The 24,054-nt window shown below is 46.3% G+C and overlaps 2 protein-coding genes and 1 long non-coding RNA gene across 5 annotated transcripts in view; 1 reads left to right on the top strand and 2 right to left on the bottom strand.

Moving 5' to 3' along the window:
• The window catches only part of KIF26B (kinesin family member 26B), a 439,262-nt gene that overhangs the window by 350,756 nt on the left and 64,452 nt on the right, over nucleotides 1-24,054 (top strand). For all 3 annotated transcript variants that reach the window (XM_077901364.1, XM_077901365.1, XM_077901366.1), the window contains 4 exons: nucleotides 3,738-3,944; nucleotides 8,762-8,855; nucleotides 9,887-10,149; nucleotides 13,092-13,275. In XM_077901364.1, coding sequence (XP_077757490.1) covers nucleotides 3,738-3,944; nucleotides 8,762-8,855; nucleotides 9,887-10,149; nucleotides 13,092-13,275 — 748 coding nt within the window. The remainder of the gene's footprint in view (nucleotides 1-3,737; nucleotides 3,945-8,761; nucleotides 8,856-9,886; nucleotides 10,150-13,091; nucleotides 13,276-24,054) is intronic.
• On the bottom strand, nucleotides 1,986-13,230 carry LOC144315995 (uncharacterized). Its single transcript, XR_013381738.1, has 5 exons — nucleotides 12,928-13,230; nucleotides 8,734-8,928; nucleotides 6,803-8,152; nucleotides 5,994-6,322; nucleotides 1,986-4,180 (listed from the first exon to the last, which is right to left on the bottom strand). It is a non-coding gene; the product is annotated as an uncharacterized LOC144315995 (long non-coding RNA).
• SMYD3 (SET and MYND domain containing 3) overlaps nucleotides 15,428-24,054 on the bottom strand; it is a 792,487-nt gene continuing 783,860 nt past the window's right edge. The window contains exon 14 of the mRNA XM_077901368.1: nucleotides 15,428-15,621. Within this exon, the coding sequence (XP_077757494.1) occupies nucleotides 15,582-15,621 (40 nt within the window). The 3' untranslated portion in view covers nucleotides 15,428-15,581. The remainder of the gene's footprint in view (nucleotides 15,622-24,054) is intronic.

The raw sequence follows: 24,054 nt of genomic DNA, 5'->3' as shown, positions 1-24,054 counted from the left end.
AACCTTATGGGGTGGAAATGATATATCCTCACTGACCCACTTCCCTTGAGCTTTTGCTGTGGCCGAGATGTAGGCTGGGGACCACTCACTGTTTCATGTGTGTCTGTTGAGGGCCTTCATTGTGAGGGCCCCCAGAGGAGTTTAAGCAAAGCTCAGGTGTGAGAATGGAGACTGTGTTCTCTCTTTCCCCCACTGCCTCACTGCCATCTGTGGTCTTCTCTGGTCGGTGAGAGATCCTTCCCAAGGTCGTATTTGCCCAAAGTCTTCCTTTGCCTTAGAGTCTGAAGAAAGCCTCCAGCAGGACAGCTTCTGGGCAGAGAGATGGGCAACGAGGAGCCCCCTAGGTGTATACAATGTTCGTGTACTCCATGACTAGGGACGGACCCCATGACTAGGGATGGACAGGAATATCCAAGCTCACGATCAGGTGTAGTGTCAATGGTGAGCATCTGTGGGGTGCACCACTCACGAGTCCCAGAAGGCCATGTGGCATCCAGACATGTCTTCTGCCTTGATGGAGGGAGTGTCTGCATGGCTCAGGAGCCAGGGTTCACCTCTCTCAACCACTCAGAGTCCCTCATGCCATCCAGGAGGAGGTGCTGCCATGATTAATGAGTAAGACACAAAGGCCACTGCTGCCCAGAGCAAGAGCTGTCTCCACCATCCACTAGGCAATTACATAAATAAGGCAAAGTGGGGTCTTTACCACTGAGGGCTTGGGTTGAGGGAGTGCCAGTCTCCTGTCACTTGAACGGGGGTGTTGGGCCCTCCCTCCCCACACTCAGACTGTGCCCTGGCTTTCTAGACCTCATTCTGACAGTTCTGACTTTGGGATTGAAATCAGTCACTGTCCCCAGTGCCGCAAGAGCCGGGAGGAGGCCGTGGACATTCCAAACTGCAGGGGCCCTCTACCCTCCCCAGGGTAGCTGGAGAGGAAGGGCTGAAGCAGGTGCTGCCAGAAACCCACCGGTGTTTGCCACAAAATCGAGAACTCCTGGCAAGATGTCCTGGGGATGGTCTTGATCCTAAGTGGAATCTGCAAAGCACTTTAATTACAGAGGATTAAGCAGGAAGTGGAGTGCTGGACTGAAGGAATAATGACACCAAGGAAGTCAAGCAGAAAAACCCAATTTCTTTCCTTTTACGGGGGGTGGAGGTGGTGAATATCCATTTATTTAAATGAATTATAAAGGAAAGAATGAGAGTAGTATTTGCCCACCCCTGTCCAGAGTTCAGGGGGTGTTTAAAGGGCTGTGTATCTCCTTGGCCCCAGTGGCCGAGGTCTTCAGCCTGTCCACGGAAATGGAAATGGAGGTTTGGAACCTCATTATGATGCAGGAGCACTCCCCCTGGAAATGACTCCCTAATTCAACCCCCCTTCTCCTCGCAGGCCCTTGCCTGGCTTAGCTCATAGTTTACATTCAGCACCTCTAGTTGCCCCAAAATTGCATGCAAAATTGTGAAATAGAAAAGCAGTGGGCCATGTGACTCCATCAGTTCTGCCTGGCACCGCCTCATCCTTGGCTTGTGCCGCTCAGAGGCCGGGCTAGGGGATTTGCTTACAGAAAGCCTGCCTCCTTCCCCCCCCCCGACACCTGCCAAAAGTCGCCATCTGAATATGGGCCCTCGCCACACCTGCTGTGTAGCTGGGGCAGAGCTGTGGAAATGCATGGTACTGAAATAAGGTCGGAAACATTCGCAGCGAGCAAGAAATGGCCTGCATGGAACGTAGACAGATGCGGTGCTTTATTGTCATGTGTGCAGTGACTGTTTTAGCGATTGGATCCTGTGAGACCGGAGCCTAATACCTAGCTGGGTCTGCAATAGTCGCCTTGGCGTCCTGTTTGTGATTCACAGTGCTCAGCATCCAGGGCAAGGAGTTCTAAAACCTTATCATTAACACTGTAATGAGAGAATGCTAGGGTGTCACCATTCAGAGGGAGGGGAGTATGGGGGAGAGAGGAGGAGGAGTACAGTACTTCACATTGATTCATTTCATTCTCCCCACAGTCCCATGAGATAGATTTCATTGTCCCCATTGTACAGGTGAAAACACTGAGGCTTGGAGTGGCTGGACCACGTGTGGGAGCAGCACTTGCCATGATGGAAAAAGTATAGGCTTTGGCATCACACAGAGGTGGGATCAGAGCCTGGTCTCACCACCTCCCTTTTCAGGGACTGGGGCAAGTTCTAGAACACCTCTTCTCTCATGTGTGAAATCTGGACAGGTATGCCTATGCGCTGGCTGGTTGGGAGGATGACATAATGCCCTGTAGCTGACAGCACAGCCCTAGCACATAGTAGACCTCCAGGAAATGCAGGTCATTGTTACATGACCTACTGATGGGAGAGCCAGGATTTAAATTCCCAGAGGCTGACTTCACTCCAGCCATGGGCTCCTTCCACCATGACACGGTGCCCCCAGCTCTACCCCCGAGTGCTGTGGTGAGGTGGCAAGAGCCAGCACGGCCAGGGCATGGCACAGGGCAAGTGATGAGGCCAGTGCCCTTCAGGTTTGCACACTGCGAGTCAGACCCCTGCCTCCGCAGACAGGGAGAGGACAAACAGGAGAGGGCCCTTACTCCATTCTGCACAGTCCAGATTCTTCTCTGAGCATTTATGCACTTTCAAAATATTTCCAACCCCTCTCCCCCAAAGGCCTGGCTGACATTTCATCAGCCCTGACAGTTGATCCGATGAGGAAGGTGAGACAGACAGAGGAGCTTAAAAAGAACCCTGCAGGATTCGCCACGTGGTATTACAAAAATCATCTCTGCCTGTCTGTCCGTCTGCCGCTCTACGCATCACCAGCCTTTGCATCCCCAGTGCCTGCCTAGCCTGAGGCCTGGCACTGAGCAGGGGCTCAACACATTTGCACTGAGCTGGCAACACAGGGACAAAGGCTGGCAAGGGAGCAAATGCTGTCTGTTCCCCAGGACCTGTGCCTGCAGAGCCGTGTGTGTGTGTGTGTGTGTGTGTGTGTGTGTGTGTGTGTGTCTTCAGCTCAACTTCTGCTCACTTTAAGGCTCTGGGACAGGCAGTTTATTCCTGTGGTCCATGGTCCCTGACTCGGGAGGCGGGTTAATAATGCTGCCCCCTTTCCCACCGAGACAGCGCTTTCGTTCTCTGAGATGACAACTTCTATGCACTCACTTAATGAGATCCCAAATAATATGTTTCAAACAAATCTTTTATCACCATTGCTCCTTGGAACCCATTTCAAATGCTGGCCATTAAAAACAGTCCATTTCATAAGCCTTTAATGATGACACTGATGACTGTGGGGGTTTTGTCTCCAAGAGTCCTGATGAGCAGAGGCCAGGAGTAAATTACGGAGCTAACTTTTATGTCCATGGGTTATTGATCTGTGAGTAGTTCTCTTGAAGGGAACTGCACCAGCCCTGAAACCTCAGCCATCCAGACTCCTTTTTCATCTATGTAACTGGGCCACCAGTGTACAGTTTTCAATTTATATTAATAAGCAGACAAAGGACATGGTGTGCCGTTTCCATAATAAAGCAATGGACGTATCAAAATACTCCGCCTGATAGCTACAAATAAGTCAGTTTTCCCTTGACCCTTTGAGGATTATGGTGCTGCTTCAGTTCATCATAATTTACCAGGAGAAGGCACCCTGCTGCTGTGCATGCTATGTCTCCAGAGTCTGGAAGGCTGCTCCTTCGAGATGTATCCAGCTTTCTCATTCTGTGTCCTTTCCTGCCTTTGTTTCTTGGCAGGTGAAAGTCATGCTTCGCATCTGTTCTACATTGGCTCGTGATACCTCAGAATCCAGCTCCTTCTTAAAGGTGGACCCACGGAAGAAACAGATCACCCTCTATGATCCCTTGACGTGTGGAGGTCAAAACGTCTTCCAAAAGAGGGGCAACCAAGTTCCTCCTAAAATGTTTGCCTTTGATGCTGTTTTTCCACAAGATGCTTCTCAGGTAGGTGTCACTGCCCGGTTGGGCTCAGGCAACATTGACCAGTTTCGAGAAACTTTTACTGTCTCTAGGACCTGTGAGATAGGCGGGTGTCTTCCAGAGTGCTCTGTTATGTCAGTTCCTCCACTGGTACAACTTTTGGAAATCCATCAGAGCCCCCTTGAGTGGTCAGTCCTTTTGAATTATTGGTGTCTGACTTTGGGCAGGATCGCTGTGTCAGGATTTCAACAAGACATATCCTTGGAGAGAAGGAAGAGTGAACCAGTTAGGGCATGGCTTACATAAACAGGGAGACAGAAGGCAGAAGTGGAAGTTTTAGGAACACCTGCATCGAGGTGGTGGCATCTGTGGTCCACTAGGACACCACTCCTGCCTGGGTTTCTGGGGTGTCAAGGAGCTAGGTTCGAGTCAGGCAGGGTTCTAGGGTTAGTATATAACCATAGTGAGGAACCGGAGTGGTAGGCAGGGAAGCTGAGGCTGATGTGCCTGTGGCCCGAAGCAGCAGAGTGGAGTGGAAGGGAGGAAGAGGGTCTAAGAATAGCTCTTGTATTAACTATTGCTGCATTACAAACCACCCTAAAATTCAGTGGCTTAAAACAATAAGCATCTATGATTTCTCATGAATCTATGGGCTGGCCGAGCAGTCTTGTTTCTAGCTTGGCTCACTAATGTATTGGCAGTCTTGGCTGGATGCCATCACACGTTTGGGGACTGCCTGGCTTTGGGCTGATCTAGAATCCACGTTGTCTCTCATTGACCAGCAGGCTGTCTTGAGCTTGCTCTCATGGCAATGGCAGGATCCAGGTACACAAGCCTCTTGAGTTGTTGGCTCAGAACTGACAGCACATCACTTCTGCTGCTTTCTATTGGCTCAAATTTGAGGGGTGGGAAGAGACCCCATCTCTTAAGTGGAGAAGCTATAAAGTCATATTGCAAGGGGTATGCACACACACACAGGTGGAGAATGATAGCCATACTTCTGTGACTAATTTGGAGGCTTCTTGGGGGCCCAGAGCACCAAGATTCCTGGACCAGAGCTGCTGGAGCCAATCCCAGTAAGAACAGATGTCTACTGGAAGATTCAGTTGCACCATCTGGTGCATTTCATCTGCAATGAGTTGGCACAACAGAAGCTTCTAGTAGACACATAACCCAGGTTATGTGTATATGGTGACTTAACTTTGCCTGCATTTTGGCATCGGACAGCTGCATCTTCTGGATAAATTTCCAGCACTCCCCAAGATTTATACAAAACAGGGTGCAACAGGGTAACTCATGCCTATAGCAGAACCTAAAGACCAGGGTGCTATTAGTTCCTGTTAATTTCCTCCATGCTGTATCTGAGCCTGGGAAGTGGTGCTCGCTTGGTCTCTGATATTAGACCACAGACACATAGGACATACCATAGGCTCCACTCATTAGGAGTGGCTTCCCCCAAAGAGTTTTACCAGGAAAAGACAAAATACAAGTAAATTCAATCTTTTCTCTCTTTATTACATTTTTTGTGTGTATTGTACCACCCCTTGAGCTTGCTAATCTAGTAGATGACGTTGCATCAAACAAATGACCTACAAATAATTTAATTAACACAGTTAAACTTGTCTAAAGCAATTCTCCCTAAGTTGTAAGCATTCCAAAGCAAACCCTAAATTCAGTGTGGACCATTAGTGAGTTTTAGATTTATTCCATAAAAAGAACTATTTTTATTGCTCCTGTTTGCTTATACTTCACACTTGTTTCCAGAGCCCCTATGCTCTACGCTACAGTCACGCTTGCTTCGGAATGCTTTACTTTTGTTTAAATTGCCAGGACTAGGGCAGCCCGGGTGGCTCAGCGGTTTAGTGCCGCCTTCAGCCCAGGGAGTGTTCCTGGAGACCCAGGATCGGGTCCCATGTCAGGCTCCCTGCATGGAGCCTGCTTCTCTCTGTATCTCTCATGAATAAATAAAATCTTAAAAATAAATAAATAAAATTGCCAGGATTGTAATGCACTGCATTCCTCTGTTAAAGGTTTTCCAGAAGTTTCATATACATTAGCCCACTCAACTCTTACTTGAATTCTAATGGTGTCAAAGAGGGAAGCACTATTGTGTTCACATCACACACAAGGAGATGGAGGCTCAGAGATTAGTGTCTCATTCACAGGCCCTCTCCTGAGTGGACATCTCTCCTGGATTCTTCTCCTTAAGCCCTCAGTTCTGCTCGGTGTGGTACTGTGTCTTTGCGCTCCTGCTGTCTATCCACTGGTCACAAGCTTTGCCTCCTGGGCCCATTACTCCACCTCTCTGGGCCCCTGTGTCCTCGTCTGTCAACTGAAGACAGAACCAAAATGTGCCTCATTGAGCTGCTGGGATTCACTGAGGTGACACACACGGGAGATACCTGGTAGAAAAAGAGGCAGAACATAGTAAGCTTTTACTGTTGTGTCAATAATTGATGCTAGGAAGGTCATGCAGCTGGGAGGGTCATAGTCAGCCTCAGTGCCCCAGGGGTGAGCACACTGTAAGCCTCCAAAGCAGGAAAGTGGACAGAGTAGGCCTCTGCTTGCTGCTCCACATCATGGCCTGTGAAGCAGCAGCTACCAGGAAGGCCCCAGGTGGTGAGGAGCTTGGCTTTCCATCAGTCTGTTGGGACATCAGCTTACTGACGCAAAGAAATGACCAGAACAGTCCTTGCTCCTCGTTGCCCTCTTGAGCTCCACTTAGGACCCTCGAGAGGCCTTGGCAGTCATTAGCTGCCTACTCTGGGGCAGACCTCTGAGGATGTGGCTTTGGGAAGGTGTCTTAGTCCATTTGGGCTGCCATCACAAAACAGCACGGGTTGTGGGGGTGGGGCTTATAATCTGCAGAAATAAGTTCTCACAGTTTCAGAGGCTGGGAAGTGCAAGATCAAAGCACTGGCAGATGGGGGTCAGGCAAGAGCCCCTTTCTGATTGACAGCTGTCATCCTGATGTGTCTTCACGGGCCACAAGGGGCAGGGCAGCTCTCTGGGGCCTCTCTCCTAAGGGTGCTAACCCCACTCAGGAGGGCCCCACCCTCATGACCTAGTCACCTCCCCAGAGGTTGCATCACCAAATACCATCACACTGGTTGTTGGGTTTCAATATAGGGATTGGGAGGAGAGGACTCAGCTGTAGGTGACTAGAGGCTTCCTGTGCACTTGGCTGTGCCTTGGGGGTCTTGCTGGGGCAGCGGCCTGCTTATCAAGGCCCAAGGCATAAGACAGCAGGAGGCCTCCAGGGGCCACTGCCAACCCCTAACAATACGAGACAGACTGGTCACTGCGCACTGTCTTCTCGGTGGATGGCGGGCAGGAATTCTGCTAAGAGAGGCCTGGGAGTCTGCTCCTGTTCTCTGTCCTTGGGCCTTGGCACAAATAATTCAATGATGGTAGTTTGGTACACACACAACCAGCTTTCTCCCTGCTGCTCTGGAATCTAGTACAGTCTATTTCAGGCCGGGCTCTCAGCCCCCTAAGCCCCACCTCACTTTATGTCCAAAGAAGGCTGAGCTCTGCAGAGTCACCTGTGGCCAATTCTGTCAAGATTCTCGGCCTCCACCGCAGGGCTTCGGGCTGGCTTCTCACTGCGGAGCTCCTGGGTCCTGGGGGGTGTGACAGATCCTGTGGTCCCTGCAGCGGCCTCATCCTGCCACCCTCTCAGCCCAGGAGGAGCCCCCGTAGAGTTGCTGAGGTGACCACCAGAAGGATCAACAACGGGTGGAACTGTGGTTTTTCAATTTTGGTTTGGGAGAGAAAATCAATTTCCAAATACCCAGGTCTGTTGCACTCTGATAGCCTGGAGCTACATTCCAGGCCAGGCCATGGCTCTCAGATTCCCAGGGAGGCCGGGGCCCTATGGGCTTCAGAGCCCAGGTGTTTCTTGCTTCTGAGTGATTCCTGGAGGTCTGACTCTGGCAGAGGTGGAACACAGTGCAGGATTTTGTCCTCCTGCTGCTCTGAAAGCCTCATATGCTACCCAGAGAGAGTTCTCAGATCTCTCTTTTATGCCAGCGAGGCCACAAAATTTACTGAATCCTTATTGTTTGTGGGTGCTTTATTATTGGGTGTTTATGGGGAAATACAGAAAGTCAGCAGCAGCCTGGCCCCTGTCTAAGGATTCAGATGGTCATGAGGGAGCTGAGCCATGCAGCCGCCTGGAGAACACCCGTTGTAACATCCTTGCAAATGGCCTTTGATACTGTACGTTGAATCTGCACAGAGAAAAAGACAAAGTTGGTTTTGAAAAGAAGGGGATATGGATCAAGAAAGAAGAAGGAGGTTGGGAGAAAGTAGATGTGCATCACAGGGCTCCTGCTTCTATTAGAAATAGTGTTTCCCAAGGTCATTTTTCCTGAAATGGCACATTATCTTTTTCCCACTAATAAGTTTGGTCCATTTCATATACTGTGTGTCTACATGTCTGTGTGTGAGTGTGTGTGTGTGAGTGAAGGATCCAGTTAGCAGAGGGTGGGTGGAAAGTGTAAAAGCCTTGTCCCAGAGACCAGAAGGGCAGCTCAGAAAAGGGTATGAGGTCTGTGAGAGCACCCTGCATCCCTTGCCAGCCTTTTCCTGCCTGGCCTACAGAGACAGCAGCTGAAATGCCCCCAAAATCACCAGAGGGTTGGTTTGCAGGTCATGTGTATAAGGCTCAGGCTTGCAAGAGGTGGAGGCCTTGGAGGGTTCTGAGCACCCCGGAACTGCATTACAGCCTGACCCATCTATAGCACCGTGACCGTGGGACCCAAGCCCGTGGGAAGGGGGCTCCCGTTCCCATCACTAATGGTCCACTCACTGCACATGTCTCCTCTTGTGTCTGCCAGGCTGAAGTGTGTGCCGGAACTGTGGCGGAGGTGATCCAGTCTGTGGTCAACGGGGCGGACGGCTGCGTATTCTGTTTCGGCCACGCTAAGCTGGGTCAGTGAGAGCTTTCCTCGTTCCTTCTGTCTGTATTCCTAGTCACGTGGATGTTCTGTGCCAGTCCCAGCATCTGTAGATGAAAGGGAAGGCTGTTTCCTTTGAGTGCCCAATTGAAGAATCACTGGTTGCTGTTTCTGCTTTTTTTTTTTTTTTTTTCTGTTTCTGCTTTGGAAATGCAGCGTTCATCAAGTGGGGACTGACTTAGTCTTCTAAGGAAGGGGTAGTGGGGTGCTTCCCACTTGGTCCAGGTCAAGGGCACGCCCAGAAAGCCAGCAGGAGGAGGGACACCCACTGAGCAGGGGCTCCTGGGTTCAGGGTAATGGATGGAGCCCACAAAAAACCAGCCTCCAAGCAAAGCCCAAAACCGTGTCGGAACCCATCTGGGGAGAGTGTCTAAGCACAGCACAGACTGGAGGGAGAAAGAAGGAGGTGGAGAAGCACCCGGACAGGGGTTTGGATGGCTAGACCCCCATAAGGTGCCTTCTGAATCCGGGCCTGTGGCCATCTGCTCAGCAGGCCCTAGCTTCCGCGCTGAGGAAGTTAGTAATTTGGGGTGCTCCGGAAGTGCCCCTCGGCAGAGAGGTTCCCACAAAGGCCTCACAGTGAGAGAGGCCAGTTTTAGGCTGAGACAGCTCATTCAGCTCCCTTCTGTCTTCTTGATCTCTGATCAAAGCAGCAATCCAGATTTAAACAGAATTTGCTCCCGCTGTAAAAATATACCCTGCATTTAACTTGAGGAAGGTTATAAAGTGTAAGTCTGTGGATTCAATCTGTGGGGTGGTGATAAAAAGAACCATCACAGCGATGAAAGATCTCCGCTGGATAGCCTGTGATGCTCGGGACACCCGTTCTGTCCTCAGGCTGGATGCTCAGAGTCTTCGTCCGCGCGGCACTAGGAAATGCCCTTTGCGGTTGTTGTCATCGATGCCTACTACCTCCCTCACCTTTCCCTTTCCTTCCTTCCCAACCCCCAAGCCTCCCCATGGGGGACACTCACACTGTGTTCCTCCCTTGTCTCGCTCCCCCAGGGAAATCCTACACCATGATCGGAAAGGACGATTCCATGCAGAACCTTGGCATCATCCCCTGTGCTATCTCTTGGCTCTTCAAGCTGATAAATGAACGCAAGGAAAAGACGGGAGCCCGGTTCTCGGTGCGGATCTCAGCGGTGGAAGTGTGGGGCAAAGAAGAGAACCTCCGGGACCTGCTGGCCGAGGTGGCCACGGGCAGCCTGCAGGACGGCCAGTCCCCGGGCGTGTACCTGTGCGAGGACCCCATCTGTGGCACGCAGGTGAGCAGCTCCCCGCTGCTAGCGGGTGGGGGGCCGCACCCCATGGTTCCGGCCACGTGTAAACAGGGCAGGCTTGCGAGTGTTTACTTTAGGGGGAGGCGGGAACTTTATGGCTTGCAGCTGCAGGGCCATCTGCTCACCCAACCTAAATATTTGTACCTTGAATCTAATTGACAATGAGCAGGAACCACGATTGTTGCAGCATTTGTGGGGAAATTGAATTCACTTTCCTTACGCCCCTTTCGAAAAAAAGAAAGTACAGTCTTTCTTTTGTTTAAACAACAAGCCGAAATATTTACTGCTCTGCACAAAGAGGTCCAGCCATTACCAGGGCTGTTTATGGCTCTATAAACTGTGTTTCTGGCACTGGTTTTACAGCCGGATTAGTAGTGCTGTAGGAAAAACTAATAACCACTTTCTAATTAGAACCATGATATAATTGCTGGAGCTGTGGAAGCCAAGAGAAGCTCCAGTCTACCTTTGCAGGATATGATGCCTGTTCCGTGAGTCTGTCTCTCTTTGGCTGCCAATAGATGGAGGAAGGACTCCCAGCTCCCTGGTTCATATCCAGGAGAATTAGTTCTTTCAGTCTCCAGCAGGCCTTATTTCCAATTTGTTTTTTTCAGATAAGTGTTCATTTTGATGAGTTCCTGTGTCTTCCCAGGTGGGACTGGTTTTCACAGGCGAGGACACCTCCTGTTATACCCATCTACTCACACCTGGCTGTGTTCTTCCCCTGCTCAGAGCACCTCAGATCCTTCCGTTTCTGTTCTGAATCCCCCGTTGCAAAACTCATCCTGATTTGCATGGTCCCCTGTGACCTGCCCCATGCCTACCTTTCCAGCATCATCTCTCGCCACTCCTTAAATTACATTTGAGTCCCTAAAAAGGCAGTGCTTCTCAAACGTCAGTGCCCTTATGAATCACTGGGGATCTCGTGACTACACGGGTTCTGGGATAGGTCCCCTGGTTATGGATTTCTAGCAGGCTTCCCAGCTGCAAAGCTCTCAGACACCAACCAAGGCTCCTCCTCCGCTCTTCCTCCTCATCTGGCGAAGTCCCTATCTTACAGTAGCAGCTACACGTCACTTCCTCCAGGAAACCCTCTTAGATGTTTCTCTTTGTCAGTTGTGATTGCCTGGTTAGTCCTCTGCAACTGCTAAAGGGTGGGTCCCGAGACTGACCAGTTTTAACAGATGTATTAGATACCATCTGGATGTGAAATCTAATCAGAATGCAAACTAACTGGTTATGCAAAGCTTAATCCAGCAGTTCTCAGACTGTAGTCTTCAGCAGTCACTTGGAGGACTTGGAAAACACAGCTTGCCGGGCTCTACCTCGAGAATTTCTGATTCGGTAGGCCTGGGGTAGATCCCCAGAATGTGCATTTCTAACCAGTTCCCATGTGACACTGATGCTGTTGGTTCAGGGACCACACTTGGAGAACCTCTCTTCTGAAGCATCACAGCACCTGCTTGGCATCACCTGCCTGCTGTTCCCTTCCCAAGAATTACCTGGATGTTCAGATGCCTTGGAGCCTCCATTCACTTTTATTTTTGTTTAATTTAAATTTTGTTAGTTAACATACAGTGCAATGCTGGTTCATTGGAGTCAGTTCAGTAGGATTCAGTGATTCATCACATACAACTCCATTCACTTTTATAAAGACTCTGCTGGTGAAGTCCCACGTAGGCAAAGGACCTGGTTAACTGAAGGCTTGGAAGAACAGATCAACAGCCTTTTTATTTAACTCTTCTTATTGAAAAATCACGAAAAAACATTAGCTTATTTTTCTACCATAGTAAGTACAGAACAGTGAACACAACAGTCTGTCTTTGAAGTCTGAGGATTTTGAAGGAAGGTCCCAGGTTCCAAAATCAGCTCTCACAGTTCAGAATGGTAAGCGTGGTCAGAAATAGAAAATTGTCAGAATGTGTACCAACCCGAAGGCATATACCACAGACTGTGTCTTTGAATAAATCAGATGTTTCCTTTTCTCCCCCCAAAAAGGAGTATTAGTCAAATTCTTTTTTTTTTTTTTTTAAGATTATTTATTTATTCACGAGAGAGGCAGAGACAAAGGCAGAGGGAGAAGCAGGCTCCCTGTGGGGAGCCTGATGCGGGACTCTATCCCAGGATCCCAGGATCATGACCTGAGCGAAAGGCAGATGCTCATCCGCTGAGCGACCTAGGCATCCCTAAATTCTGATAATACTGTTTTGATTAAAGTTATACTCTAATTTCTGAGGGATTCCATAGGATTTAGATGCACGGCCCACAGTGCTTTCTTAATTAATCTGCCAGGAACGTGAATTTAGAAACCAAAGATACAAATAGATGTTCCTGAAACAATATAGATGAGACATTCAACTACATGGGGTGTTTTCATTCGTCTTTTACATATCTCGTTTAAAACCGTGCTCCTACATGTAATCTAAAACTGGCTTTAAGTAGCTGGAGAAATGGGGAGTAGAATTAAAGCTGACTGAGCTTGGTTTTTACTCTTTGGGGAACCGGTGCTGTCTGGACTGGGATCATAGTGTGCCACCTATCAGTCTCCAAACCTTGTAGTCTTGGAGATCAGGATGGGGTCGTATCCCGTGGGTCTTCTCAGGTAGATGGATATAGTCCAGGATGCATGTTTGCTTCTGCAGAGGTCAGCCTGTGCCCCCTGCCCCTGCCCCCCACAGTCACTTAGATATGACCACCTGCTCTTCACACCTGCTATTACCCAAACTGTAAAACTATGTTTCATCCAATACTTGTGCTCAGTCTTACCTTTCAGGAATGGGTTAAGTGGACAATTGCACGTGAGTCTGGGCCCTTGTTCCAGAAGGATCTTCGTTGGCCTCCAAGAGGCACATAGCTTTTCTGCAGCATGGAGAGCTGTGTGCGAGCCCCGTCTCAGCCTGAGGCTTCAGCTGTTGGCTTGTGTCTTCCAGCTGCAGAACCAGAGTGAGCTGCGGGCACCTACGGCGGAGAAGGCCGCCTTCTTCCTGGATGCCGCCATTGCCTCCCGACGGGGCAGCCAGCAGAAATGTGACGAGGATGACCACCGAAACTCGCACATGCTCTTCACCCTGCACATCTACCAGTACCGCATGGAGAAGAGCGGGAAAGGGGGAAGTAAGTGGCCTGTCTCTACCCATAGCCCGGCCCAGGGTACCCGTCATTGATGGCAGCCATGACACTGCCCCGCCCCCCCCCGGCTCTGCCTTTTTATTTTCAAGTAGGCCCCATGCCCAACGTGGGGCTTGAACTCACGGGCCTTAGGTCAGTGTGCCGACAGAGCCAACCAAGTGCCCCTGACCTTGTATAGCAGAGTTCAAGTTCCCCAGTATGGAATTCGCTGATTTAGAGTCCCAGACAATGGCGGCATCTGGCCTGCACTTTGAACCTTCCAGAAGGAAAGGATTTGCCTGGAGGAGGATGATGAACCAATGTAATTGCCAGAGGAAGGTGAGAGAAGGGAGACTTTAAACAGAAAGACAACTGTTTTGTAGCATCTTTTCGTTCACCAGCTCTACAGAGGCTCTTCATGAAAGGCCAAGGTTTATGCATCTAGCACCCTGGTGATATGTTATTAATCATTAGCTTGAGTCCACTGTATAGATCTGGAGGAAACAAAGGCATGTTTTTAAAATAGTCTATAAATCAGACCTTTGAAGAACTAGGCAGATTCTACTGCCTGTTGGTGATGCTCCTCTGTGAGAACCTCGGTCCTGGCCCTGCTCTGTGGGGAGTGGCACTGCCAGGCCCCCGGGGTGCTAGGTCTACAGCCCCCCTGGGCGAGGGCTTCAAAGCCAGCACCAGCCTTGGTGCAGTGCTCTATCTACCCTTTGCCAAGTCTCATGTACTCTACGCGCTGGGGAGCATCTCAGTTGGGATTTTGGACTATGGGCGACGTGGTCCATTGACCTTGCTGGGCTTTCCCATGTGAGCCACAGGGTTGGGCTTTCGAAACACAGGCAGCTGGCCCCCAGGGCTCTCTCTGGACACTGAGTGCCAGGAAAACAAACACTAGCCCTGAGTTAGGAGACTAACCCAGGTGCCTGGAAATTGTGAAGCTAATTGACTAACACAGAGGCAATCAACAAACTAATTCTGGGTGGAGCCTGAAGTCAGGCATCCACCTGGGATCAGTGGATGGGCTTCCCAATTTCTCTGCAGTTTGAGTTGTTGCCCAAAGACCTAGAAACCAGTATCCCGGAGAGAGTTCTTAGGGCTTCTCTTGCCACCAGGGAAAGTTCTGCCCTTCCTTGTCTCAGCTCATTTGCTGGCCCAGTTGTATGCCTTCAGTTCCTCCTCCTTAATTCTTGTTATTTTAATTCAGGTTTAACGAAGTCTAATGTACATTCAGAAATACCCCTTTTTTGTGTGTTGTTTGATGAGTTTTGGCAAATCTGTACAGTTGTGTCACTACCGCCACCTTCCAGACACAGAACCAAACCATCAGCACAGGAAGCCCCCACTCTGGCCACTTCCCGCTCTCTACCTCTGGCCCCAACAACTGACCCGACTTTTGTCCTTTTAGTTTTGCATCCAGAGCATCGTACGAATGGAGCCATGTGGTCCCCACGTGGCCTTTGGTGTCCGGCTTCTTTCATTTGGCCTAATGCCTCTGAGATTCTTCCAATGTTCTTGCATGTACTGGTTGTTTGCTTATTTTTCTTAGTTTCCATGGAGCCCAGAGACTTGCCTCTACCTCTCCTCCTACTCCCAGACCTGAGATCTCACCTGCAGTTCCAGGACCACAGGAGGACCCAGGCTGTCTACCCTGGCTGCTCCCTGCGCTGGCTGTTGCCCAGGGGTCTAGGGATATTGGCCTCACTGGGCACCCCAGGAGGCATACCCTCAGCAGCCCAGACCTCTCTTGTAACCAGCACAATCATAAAGGTCTGACTGTGGGGCGAGCAAAATGGCTTGAATGGGAAATTTTCAGGGGAGATTGGTTCTCAATGATGGGCTCACCCCATGTATAGCACTTCTGTTTAGAAAAACTTTCTCAAAGAAGGAAGCAAGGATTAGGGTAGAAATGAGAAGATCCAGACCTTTAAAGTTCGAAACAGAATTTCAGCCCCTGACAGTCTGGGGGGCTGGCTTTAAATCCTGCCCTCACTGTTTTTTTTCTGGGTTTTGTCTTAGCAGCACGAACATGGAAATCTGACAAGTGTTTTTATTCTTTTAAGCTTTTTTATTGTATTTAAGCTTTATTTCTTTTAAGCTGTTTATTCTTTGAAGTCAATACTAATGATAATAATCAGAGCCTGTAGTGGGGTTCTTAGACTTTGAGTGGAGAGAGTGACTCGAAAAAGGTCTGAATTTTCAGCCAAATTGCTTCCAAATGGACAAGTGGAAGATCTTAGGAGATGGGATAATCTCATCCTCCTTCCAGGTTTCAAACTGCGCTGAAAACAACTGTTTTGAGTTTTTCACTTTTCTTCCTCCATGGTTCTGCTCTCTATTTGGAACCTGAAAGAAGGAAGCAATTTTGAAAATAAACAGTTACTTAAATTACTTCAACTGTAAGAACTTGAAATTCCACTTCACAGCGGTGTGGTCTGGGCCATTCCCTCAGCTCACCGGCCCTCCCCAAGTTGCTGCGCAGCGCGTCTGCTGGAATATTCACATCCCATTCACCTTCCTGCTGTTTACACATTGTGAAGGCAGATTGCTTTTAAATAATAAATTCAGGGTAAAGGGAAAAGCAAGTACCATTAATGGCTCCCAAAACCCTTTTCGGTACTTTCTAATATATCTGTAGATGATTAAAAGTGGGTGGGGGGAGAGACCAGGGGAGGTCACCTGCATGCCACAGCACCTGGCTTCCCAGAAGGGGAGGAATCCAGACCAGGATGTGCACAGACAGCCCTCCAGCCTTTCCAAGTCTCGCTTGACTTCAGTAAATTTGTATCTGCTTAAAGTATAATGAGGATACTTGCAGTGTTGTTTAAAATGGAAATTTTTGTTTACTTATCTATAAGTAATAATCCCTGTGGGCCTGGCAGCCAGAACTCAATTAAAGGAAAGTTTATTAATTAATTACACTGCAGGGAAGCAAAGAGCAGAGCACACTGTTGTGAAGTGGCCATCAGAAGCTTGGATGGTGGATTTCAGAGAGGTCTCTGCCTCAAGAACTAGACACGCCACGTGTATGGATGCACCTGAATCTTACATATGTATTTTATAAACACACACGTACAGACATAGGCACATATAAATAGATGGACAAAAATATTTTCAAAGTGTCAAATCAACATAGAAAAGAAAATTCTATGTTGATGTATTACTGTTTTGCACATAACATTAGGTCAAGCTTAAATTACTTCCCTGGTTTAAAGAGAAATATTCCCTGGCTTAAATCGTGTCCTTAGTAGGGCTGATTCTCCACCTGTCCCAGAGCCCTCCCCTGCTTTGCTATGCTATTGTGTAAAGGCTGAGAACCCCAGTGGGAATTCCATCTCTAGGGAAGAGCCCCAAGGCCCTCATGATCAAGAGCTTCTCCTCATAAAGACAAGTCTATCAGGAGTCAGCCCACACTGCATTAAATCAATGGAACCTGTGCTGTGTTTTAAAAAAAATCAGTGTATTTCTCTATTTAGCTATGTTCCTGAAAGAGAAAAACAATCCAGTTATTTGTCACATACGCAGGTGGTGTGAGTTCAGAGAAGTCCTCTCCTGCAGCACAATCAGGGGATGGTTAATTGAGAAAGTTAGTCAAAAGGAGGAACCTTTTTTTTTTTTTGTATATTTTTTTATTGGAGTTCGATTTGCCAACATATAGCATAACACCCTGTGCTCATCTCGTCAAGTGCTCCCCCCCCCCCGGTTCCCGTCACCCAGTCACCCCATCCCCCTGCCCACCTCCCCTTTCGCTACTCCGTGTTCGTTTCCCAGAGTTAGGAGTCTCTCATGTAAAAGGAGAAATCTTGTAGGATGATACATTCATGCCATGAACATTTTATCTCAACTTAAAAGATAGAAATAGGTATTTATTCATTGATCTTCTGATATGGACCATGGCTTTCTCTTTGAGATGAGTTTTCAACTTAAAGTTCTGCTTTTACGAATCACTTAGAAGTGATTCAAGAACTCAAAAGACATTGATGCAGCCAGCTGGTGTAACACCTTTCTAGATTCTTAAATGTTTTTCCACTCTATAATTTTTCATTTTCACCTAACTTGGCATCCCTTTTTATTTTTTTAAAGATTTGTCTATTTAAGAGAGCATGAGCGAGAGTGGGGTGGATGGGCAGAGGGAGAGGGAGAAGCAGACTGCCCGCTGAGCAGGGAGCCTAATGTGGGGCTCAACCCCAGGACTCCAAGATCATGACCAGAGCTGAAGGCAGATGCTTCACTGACTGAGCCACCCAGGCGCCCTCAGCATCTCTTTTTTAAAAATAACTAATTTTAATCTCATCTTTTCAAAGCATTGAGTTTAGTTTTTAAAGAAACATGAGCTCTCTTTATACAATCATATTTTATTGGTTCATATAAGATTTGCTTCTATTTGTATCTGTAATGACAAGTGGCATAATTGGCTTTGGAGGGAACCCAACTGATCTGTTAAGCACCCAGCTCATTTGAAGGTAGCAAGAGCACAGAGGAGAAGACAGTCAGGGCTGCCCATGCAGGTCTCATGTGCAGAGGGCATCGGTTCACATGACTCACAGGTGATGGCCAGGTGGCAGGGCAACCCTACCTAGATTTTGCTGTATAGGAGAATCACCGGGGGGAGCTTTGCAGGGAATCTCAGGTCCATGGCGCACTCCAGGCCAGTTAAATTAGAAAGCCTTGGTGTGGGAGCCAGACATCGTGTTTTCTTAGATTCTCAGATGATTCTGATCGGCCGCAAAGTTTGCCAACCAAAGTCCCGGAAAGGTGAGTTAAAAGAGGTTCAGCCTCTTTTACAGTTGCTTTACAGTTAACTCTGGATTTTCATCTTAGATTCAGCATTAGTTTTCTAAGTGATGTTGGGCAATTTATTTTTTTTATTTATTTGGTGGGGGAGGTGATTTTTTTAACTTCTGTGAACTTCATTTGCCTCATCGGCCAAACGGAGTCGATTCTTGCCTTATAGGATCATTGTAGGAATTAAGTGATATCAGGAGACGAGCCTGGCACCTATCGGGTCCTTGGTCAACGTGGGTTAGGAGGGTCACTCTGGAATGGGGTGAAATTGTGCTTGCTTCGGCAGCATATATATGGAATGGGGTGAAATTAGGATTGCTTCCCATGGGGGAGAGTAGGGCATGTGGGTGTTCCGTTTTGCCCAAGCTCCAGACTTGCCACATCCACAGGAGAGAATGAATGAAGGGTGACTGGAGGCACTTTTGCTCCTCTTACTCTGCAGCTGTGACCCTGGAAATCTGACGAGTCGATGAGGAATTCTCTCGTACCTGCTCGTATTGTTCATTGATGACAGAACTTTCTCGCCAGCCATCTGTAGTGACGTATGTCGTTGCCAGTAGCAGATGGCCGGTGCTTACTCACCTTGTACCCTCCCGGATGAAGCACCTTGTGTGGCAGCCAGAATTTGTGGCCACTGGAGCTTCAGTGGGTACAGTAGACAGACTCGATTTTTCATTGTCTGAATGTGACTCCCGCTTTGAGTCATGTGGATATAATTATGGGTATTTTATAACGTGATTTCTCAGCACGATCTAAACTATGCCTTTTGTTCTCTTTTATTTTACTACATGTACATTATGCATTTTATTCCATTACATCAAATGGACTATTAGAGTCTGAAAGTCCAAACCGGTCCCTGTCTTTGCCCTTTAATCTACAGCACACGTGGATTATCTGAGCTGCTCCTGTCTATATAATTAGGTTGCAAAAGAGATGATATTTTGCTTTAAAAATAACTATTTCCCTAGCATGCTGCCATGACCTGATCTTGCATGATACGAGATGGGGTAAAAGAGAAGTTACATATTCTATGTTCCCTCACGAGGATTTTTCCTGGGGATAGTAGAAGATAAAATGTACCGTCCATTTCTTGGCTGTGATGTACCAGAGTAACTGGACATGCCTGTGTTGAAATGCTATGCTTTCCTTTTTTTGTTTCCCTCTGTCCTAGATGCTGACGTTGAGGGTGGGGCATGGTAGAGGCCAAGTTAGGGTTAGGACAGTGGTTCCCGAATGCTTTCATCCTATAGCATGAGCTAAGCCTCCTACATTTGTGCTTGTGCAGGCTCTCCCTGCAGATGTGTGGGCACCCAGACACTGGCCACGTGCTCATCACACATCCACCCGGACCCAGGCATGGCCCCGTCCCACCCTCTGCATCTACTTTCCCAACCAACCCCTTTGCCACATAGCCCCAGAAGTTGTGGCTTCTGGAACAGTTTTCAGAAGTTTCTGTGGCCACCTTTGCTGCTGGCCTTCCTTGCAGAGTAGGGGAAAGCAGAGGGAAGAATAGCTGTCCCAGAAGCAGCAGCGGCTGAGCCACCCTGGAAGGTAGGAATCCAGAGGGGTCAGTCTGCTGCTGCCTGGGGAGTGAGGGAGAAGGAAAGGAAATGATCTAGAAGCCGGGTGATGTGCTGGGGGTACAGTAACCTCAGACAGTAGGGCCGGGACAGAAGGGAAGCTTGGCACTCCTGCTGTCTTGGGGACTGGCTGAGGCCACGTGGTGCAGGATAAAGAGCATGGGGCTTCAAGGTGTCAAGCCCAGCTGCACTAGTGACAGTAGTATTGTGGCCAGTTTCCTTTTTAAGAACAAAATAGGGGCACCTGGGTGGCTCAGTTGGTTAGGTGTCTGCCTTCAGCTCCAGTTAGGATCCCAGGGTCCTCGGACCAAGCCCTGTGTTGGGCTCCCTGCTCAGTGAAGAGTCTGCTTCTCCCTCTCCCTCTGCCTCGCCTCCCTGCTCTCTCAAACTCTCTCATTCGCAAATAAAATCTTTGTTTAAAAAATAGCTCTAATGAGATATCCTTGAGATATAGTAATCCACATATTTGATAAGTTTTGTCCTATGTATCCCTGCCCATGAAACCATCAATACAATCAAGAACCTATCCTTCACCCTCAAGTCTTTGGTGAAATGCCTTTTTCTCTTTCTGAAATTGTTTTTGTCATATAATTAAGTTTTTTTTTATATATATATAATTAAGTTTTGAAGGGTTTTTAATATACTCTGGATAAAAGTCTTTTATCAGATATATGTTTTGCAAATATTTTCTCTGTCTGTGGCTTGCCTTTTTATTCCCTTCACAATGTATTTTGAAGAGTGGAAATAGTCGATTTTGATGATGTCTAGTTATCTGTGTGTTCTCCTATAAAAATCACGTTTTTTATTTCATAGTTGAGAAATCTTTGCCTAAACTGAGATCAGGAAAGTTTCATGCTATGTTTTATGCTTTCTTCTAGAAGATTTATAATGTTAGGTTTTATATTTAGGTCTTAGATTCATTTTTTTTTAGTAAATTGTGCAATGTATGGATTAAAGGGTTTTTGTGCATATATATACCCACATATATATGTGTGTATATATATATAGCAGTATCTTCAGTTTGGTAAAAGTGTTTCTGAAAAATCTGCTAACATACTGGTAAAAGAAATGAAAATTATATAATAATTATATAATTTGAGAGAGTGAATGCATGAGAGCAGGAGGAGGGCTACAGGGAGAGAATCTCAAGCAAACCCCGAGTGTAGTGTGGAGTCCAATTAGGGGCTTGATCTCATGACCCTGAGTTATATATAATGGTTCTAGACCATTTGTTAGAAAAACTATTGTCTCCCTACAAAATTACCTTTGTTAAATATTATTCATATTTGTGTGGTTCTGTTTTTGGACTCTCTATAACTATTTCATTGATCTGTTTATCTATCTTTACACCAATACCACACTGTCTTGATTTAATGGAGGCTTTATAATAAGCCTTGAAATAAGATACTATACTATTAGCCTTCCAATTCTGTAGTTTTATTTATTTTTTAATTTAATTTTAGTTTTTAAAGATTTATTTATTCATGAGAAACACGGAGAGAGGGGCAGAGACAGAGGCAGAGGCAGAGGGAGAAGCAGGCTCCATGCTGGCAGCCCGATGTGGGCCTCCATCGCAGGACTCCAGGATCACACCCTGACCCAAAGGCAGATGCTCAACCACTGAGCCACCCAGGTGTTCCCAATTCTGTAATTTTAAAAGCTGTTTTGACTATTCTAGATCCTTTACTTTTCCATATAAATTTTAGAATCCATTCTAAATTGACTTTGTAGAATCACTTTCTACCAAAAAAGACTGCTGGGATTTTGATTGGGATTACACTGACTTTGTAGATCTATTTGGAGAGAATTAACATCTTAACAATACTGAATTTTCTGACTCATGAATGTAATTTCTCTCCCTGGTCTTTAGATATTCATTGATGTCTCTCAGCAATATTCTTTTCTCCATGTACAGATCTGTCTTCTGTCTAATTTATGCTGAAGTATTTCATATTTTTATCCTATTGCAAATAGTATTTTAAAATTTCAATCTCTAGTTGTTTGTAACTACTACATAGAAATACAGGGGTGCCTGGCTGGCTCAGTCATTAGAGCATTCGACTCTTGATCTTTGGGTTGTGAGTTCAAGCCCCACATTGGGCAAGGAACCTACTTAAGAAAAAAATGTAGTTGATTTTTGTCTGTTGATCTCATATCCTGCAACCTTGCTAAGCTCTCTTTATTCATTCTAGTTGCTTTTTTGTAGCTTCTGTTTGATTTTCTATGTGGATGATTGTGTTTGTCTGCAAAGAAAGACCAGTTTGACTTCTTGCTCTCCAATCTGGATACCGTTTCTGTTTTCTTGACTTACTGTACTGGCTACTAACCCCAGCACAGCAATGAATAGAAATGGTGAGAGTGGACATTCCTTTTCTTTTTTTAAAGATTGATTGATTGATTCATGAGAGACACAGACAGAGGGGCAGAGACATAGGCAGAGGGAGAAGCAGGCTCCATGCAGGAGCCTGATGTGGGACTTAATCCCAGGACCCCAGGATCATGACCTGAGCTGAAGGCAGACGTTCAACCATTGAGCTACCCAGGTGCCCCTGAGGGTAGACGTTCTTGTCTCATTCCTGATCTTAGAAGGCGTATGATCTTTTACCATTAACTATGATGTTGGCAGTAGATTTTTCAAACTATCAAACTGAAGATACTGTCTTCTGAGCAGTATTTTGCTGAGAATTTTTATCAGGAATGGCAACTTTTGTTAAATGTTTTGTTTCTGCATTTTACTGAGTAAATTCTATAGTTTGTTTCAGTTTGTTAATATGGTGAATTATATTGATAATTTTTTTTTGTTAACCAATCTTGTATGTCTGGGATCAATCCCACTTACTTGGAATGTCAAGACCTTTTTATATGCCCCTAGATACAATTTTTTAATGTGGTTCTCTAATTTGTTTAGAGATTTTACAACAATGTTTATAAGGGATATTGGTGTTTGATTTTCTGTCCTTGTAATTTCTTTGTCTGTTTTTGGTATCTAGGTGTTCCTGGCCTCATAGAATGAGTTGCAAATATTTTCTCCAGTTCAATTTTCATGAAGAATTTGTGTAGAATTAGTATAGCCTTTTCCATTCTTATACTTTATTATTTCTTAAGTGTTTGGTTGAATTCACCAGTGCAGCCATATGGCACTGGAATTTTTCCTGTGAAAATTATTAACTGTGGTTAACTACATATGCTATTTCTTTAATGTATGTAGAGCTGTTCATTTTACCTGTTACTCCTTGAAGAAGCTTTGGGACTTTACATCTTTCAAAACATTTGTCCATTCTTCCAAGTTGTCTAATTGACTGATATGATGTTTCCTTCTTCTCCATTTATATCTGTAGAACCTATAGCATGGCCATCTCTTGCATTCCTGACATTAGTAATTTGTGTCTTCTCTCCATCTCTCCTGATGAGCCATTCTAGAGATTTATCAGAGAACCAGCTCTTGGCTTCATGGATTTTCTCTACTGTCTTTACTTTCCTAGTCCATTGATTACTGCTTTTATGTTCATTATTTCCTTTCTGCTATTTAATATTTAATTTGCTCATTTTTTTTCTTATTTCTTAAGGTAGAAACTGAGATCACTGTTGTGAGACCTCTGTTTTCTAATCGAGGTATTTAATGCTATGAAGTTCCTCCTCCATACCTCTTCTGTGATCTCACAAATCTTCATTCACTTAAAAACACTTTAAAATTTCCATTTTTATTTCTTCTTTGACCATAGGCTACTTTGAACTGTATTGTTGAGTTTCAAAATATTTGGGAAATTTCAAGTGTCTTTCCATACGGACTTTGAATTTAATTCCATTGTGTCAGAGAACATACCCTGATGTGAATCCTTTAAAATTTATCTCGACTTGGTTTATGAACCAGAATATGGTCTGTCTTGGGAAATGTTTAGTGTGTATTTCAAAAGAATGTGTATTTTGCTGTTGTTGGATTGAGTATTCTATAAATGTCAAGTAGAATGAGCTGATTGACAGTATTTTCCAAATCTTCTATATCTTTACTGGGTTTCTGTCTACTCATTATACAGTTATTGAGAAAGGGTAATTTGAAATCTACGACTATAATTATGGGCTCACTTATTCATATAGTTCTATCAGGTTGTGCTTCTAATATTTGAACGCCTGTTACTAGACGCGTAAATGTTTTTTTATTGTTAGGACCTCTTGATGAATCATCCCCTTTATGAAATGTTCCTATTTGCTTCTATTCACATTTTTTGGTCTTAAGTTTCTTTTGTTTAATATTGATATAACCATTTTCAGCTCTCTTACAGCCACTGTTTGCATGGTACAGCCTTTCCTACTCTTACACTTTTTAATGGATTGTTTCTTTATATTTGAAGTGCATTTCTCATAGGCAGCATATAGTGGAGGCTCGCTCTTTTATCCAGCCTGTTCCTACTTTTCA

The sequence above is a fragment of the Canis aureus genome, chromosome 6, assembly GCF_053574225.1.
Source record: "Canis aureus isolate CA01 chromosome 6, VMU_Caureus_v.1.0, whole genome shotgun sequence".
Lineage (NCBI taxonomy): Eukaryota > Metazoa > Chordata > Mammalia > Carnivora > Canidae > Canis > Canis aureus.
Note: the sequence above shows the minus strand (reverse complement) of the source record. Positions and strands in the feature narration are given on the sequence as shown.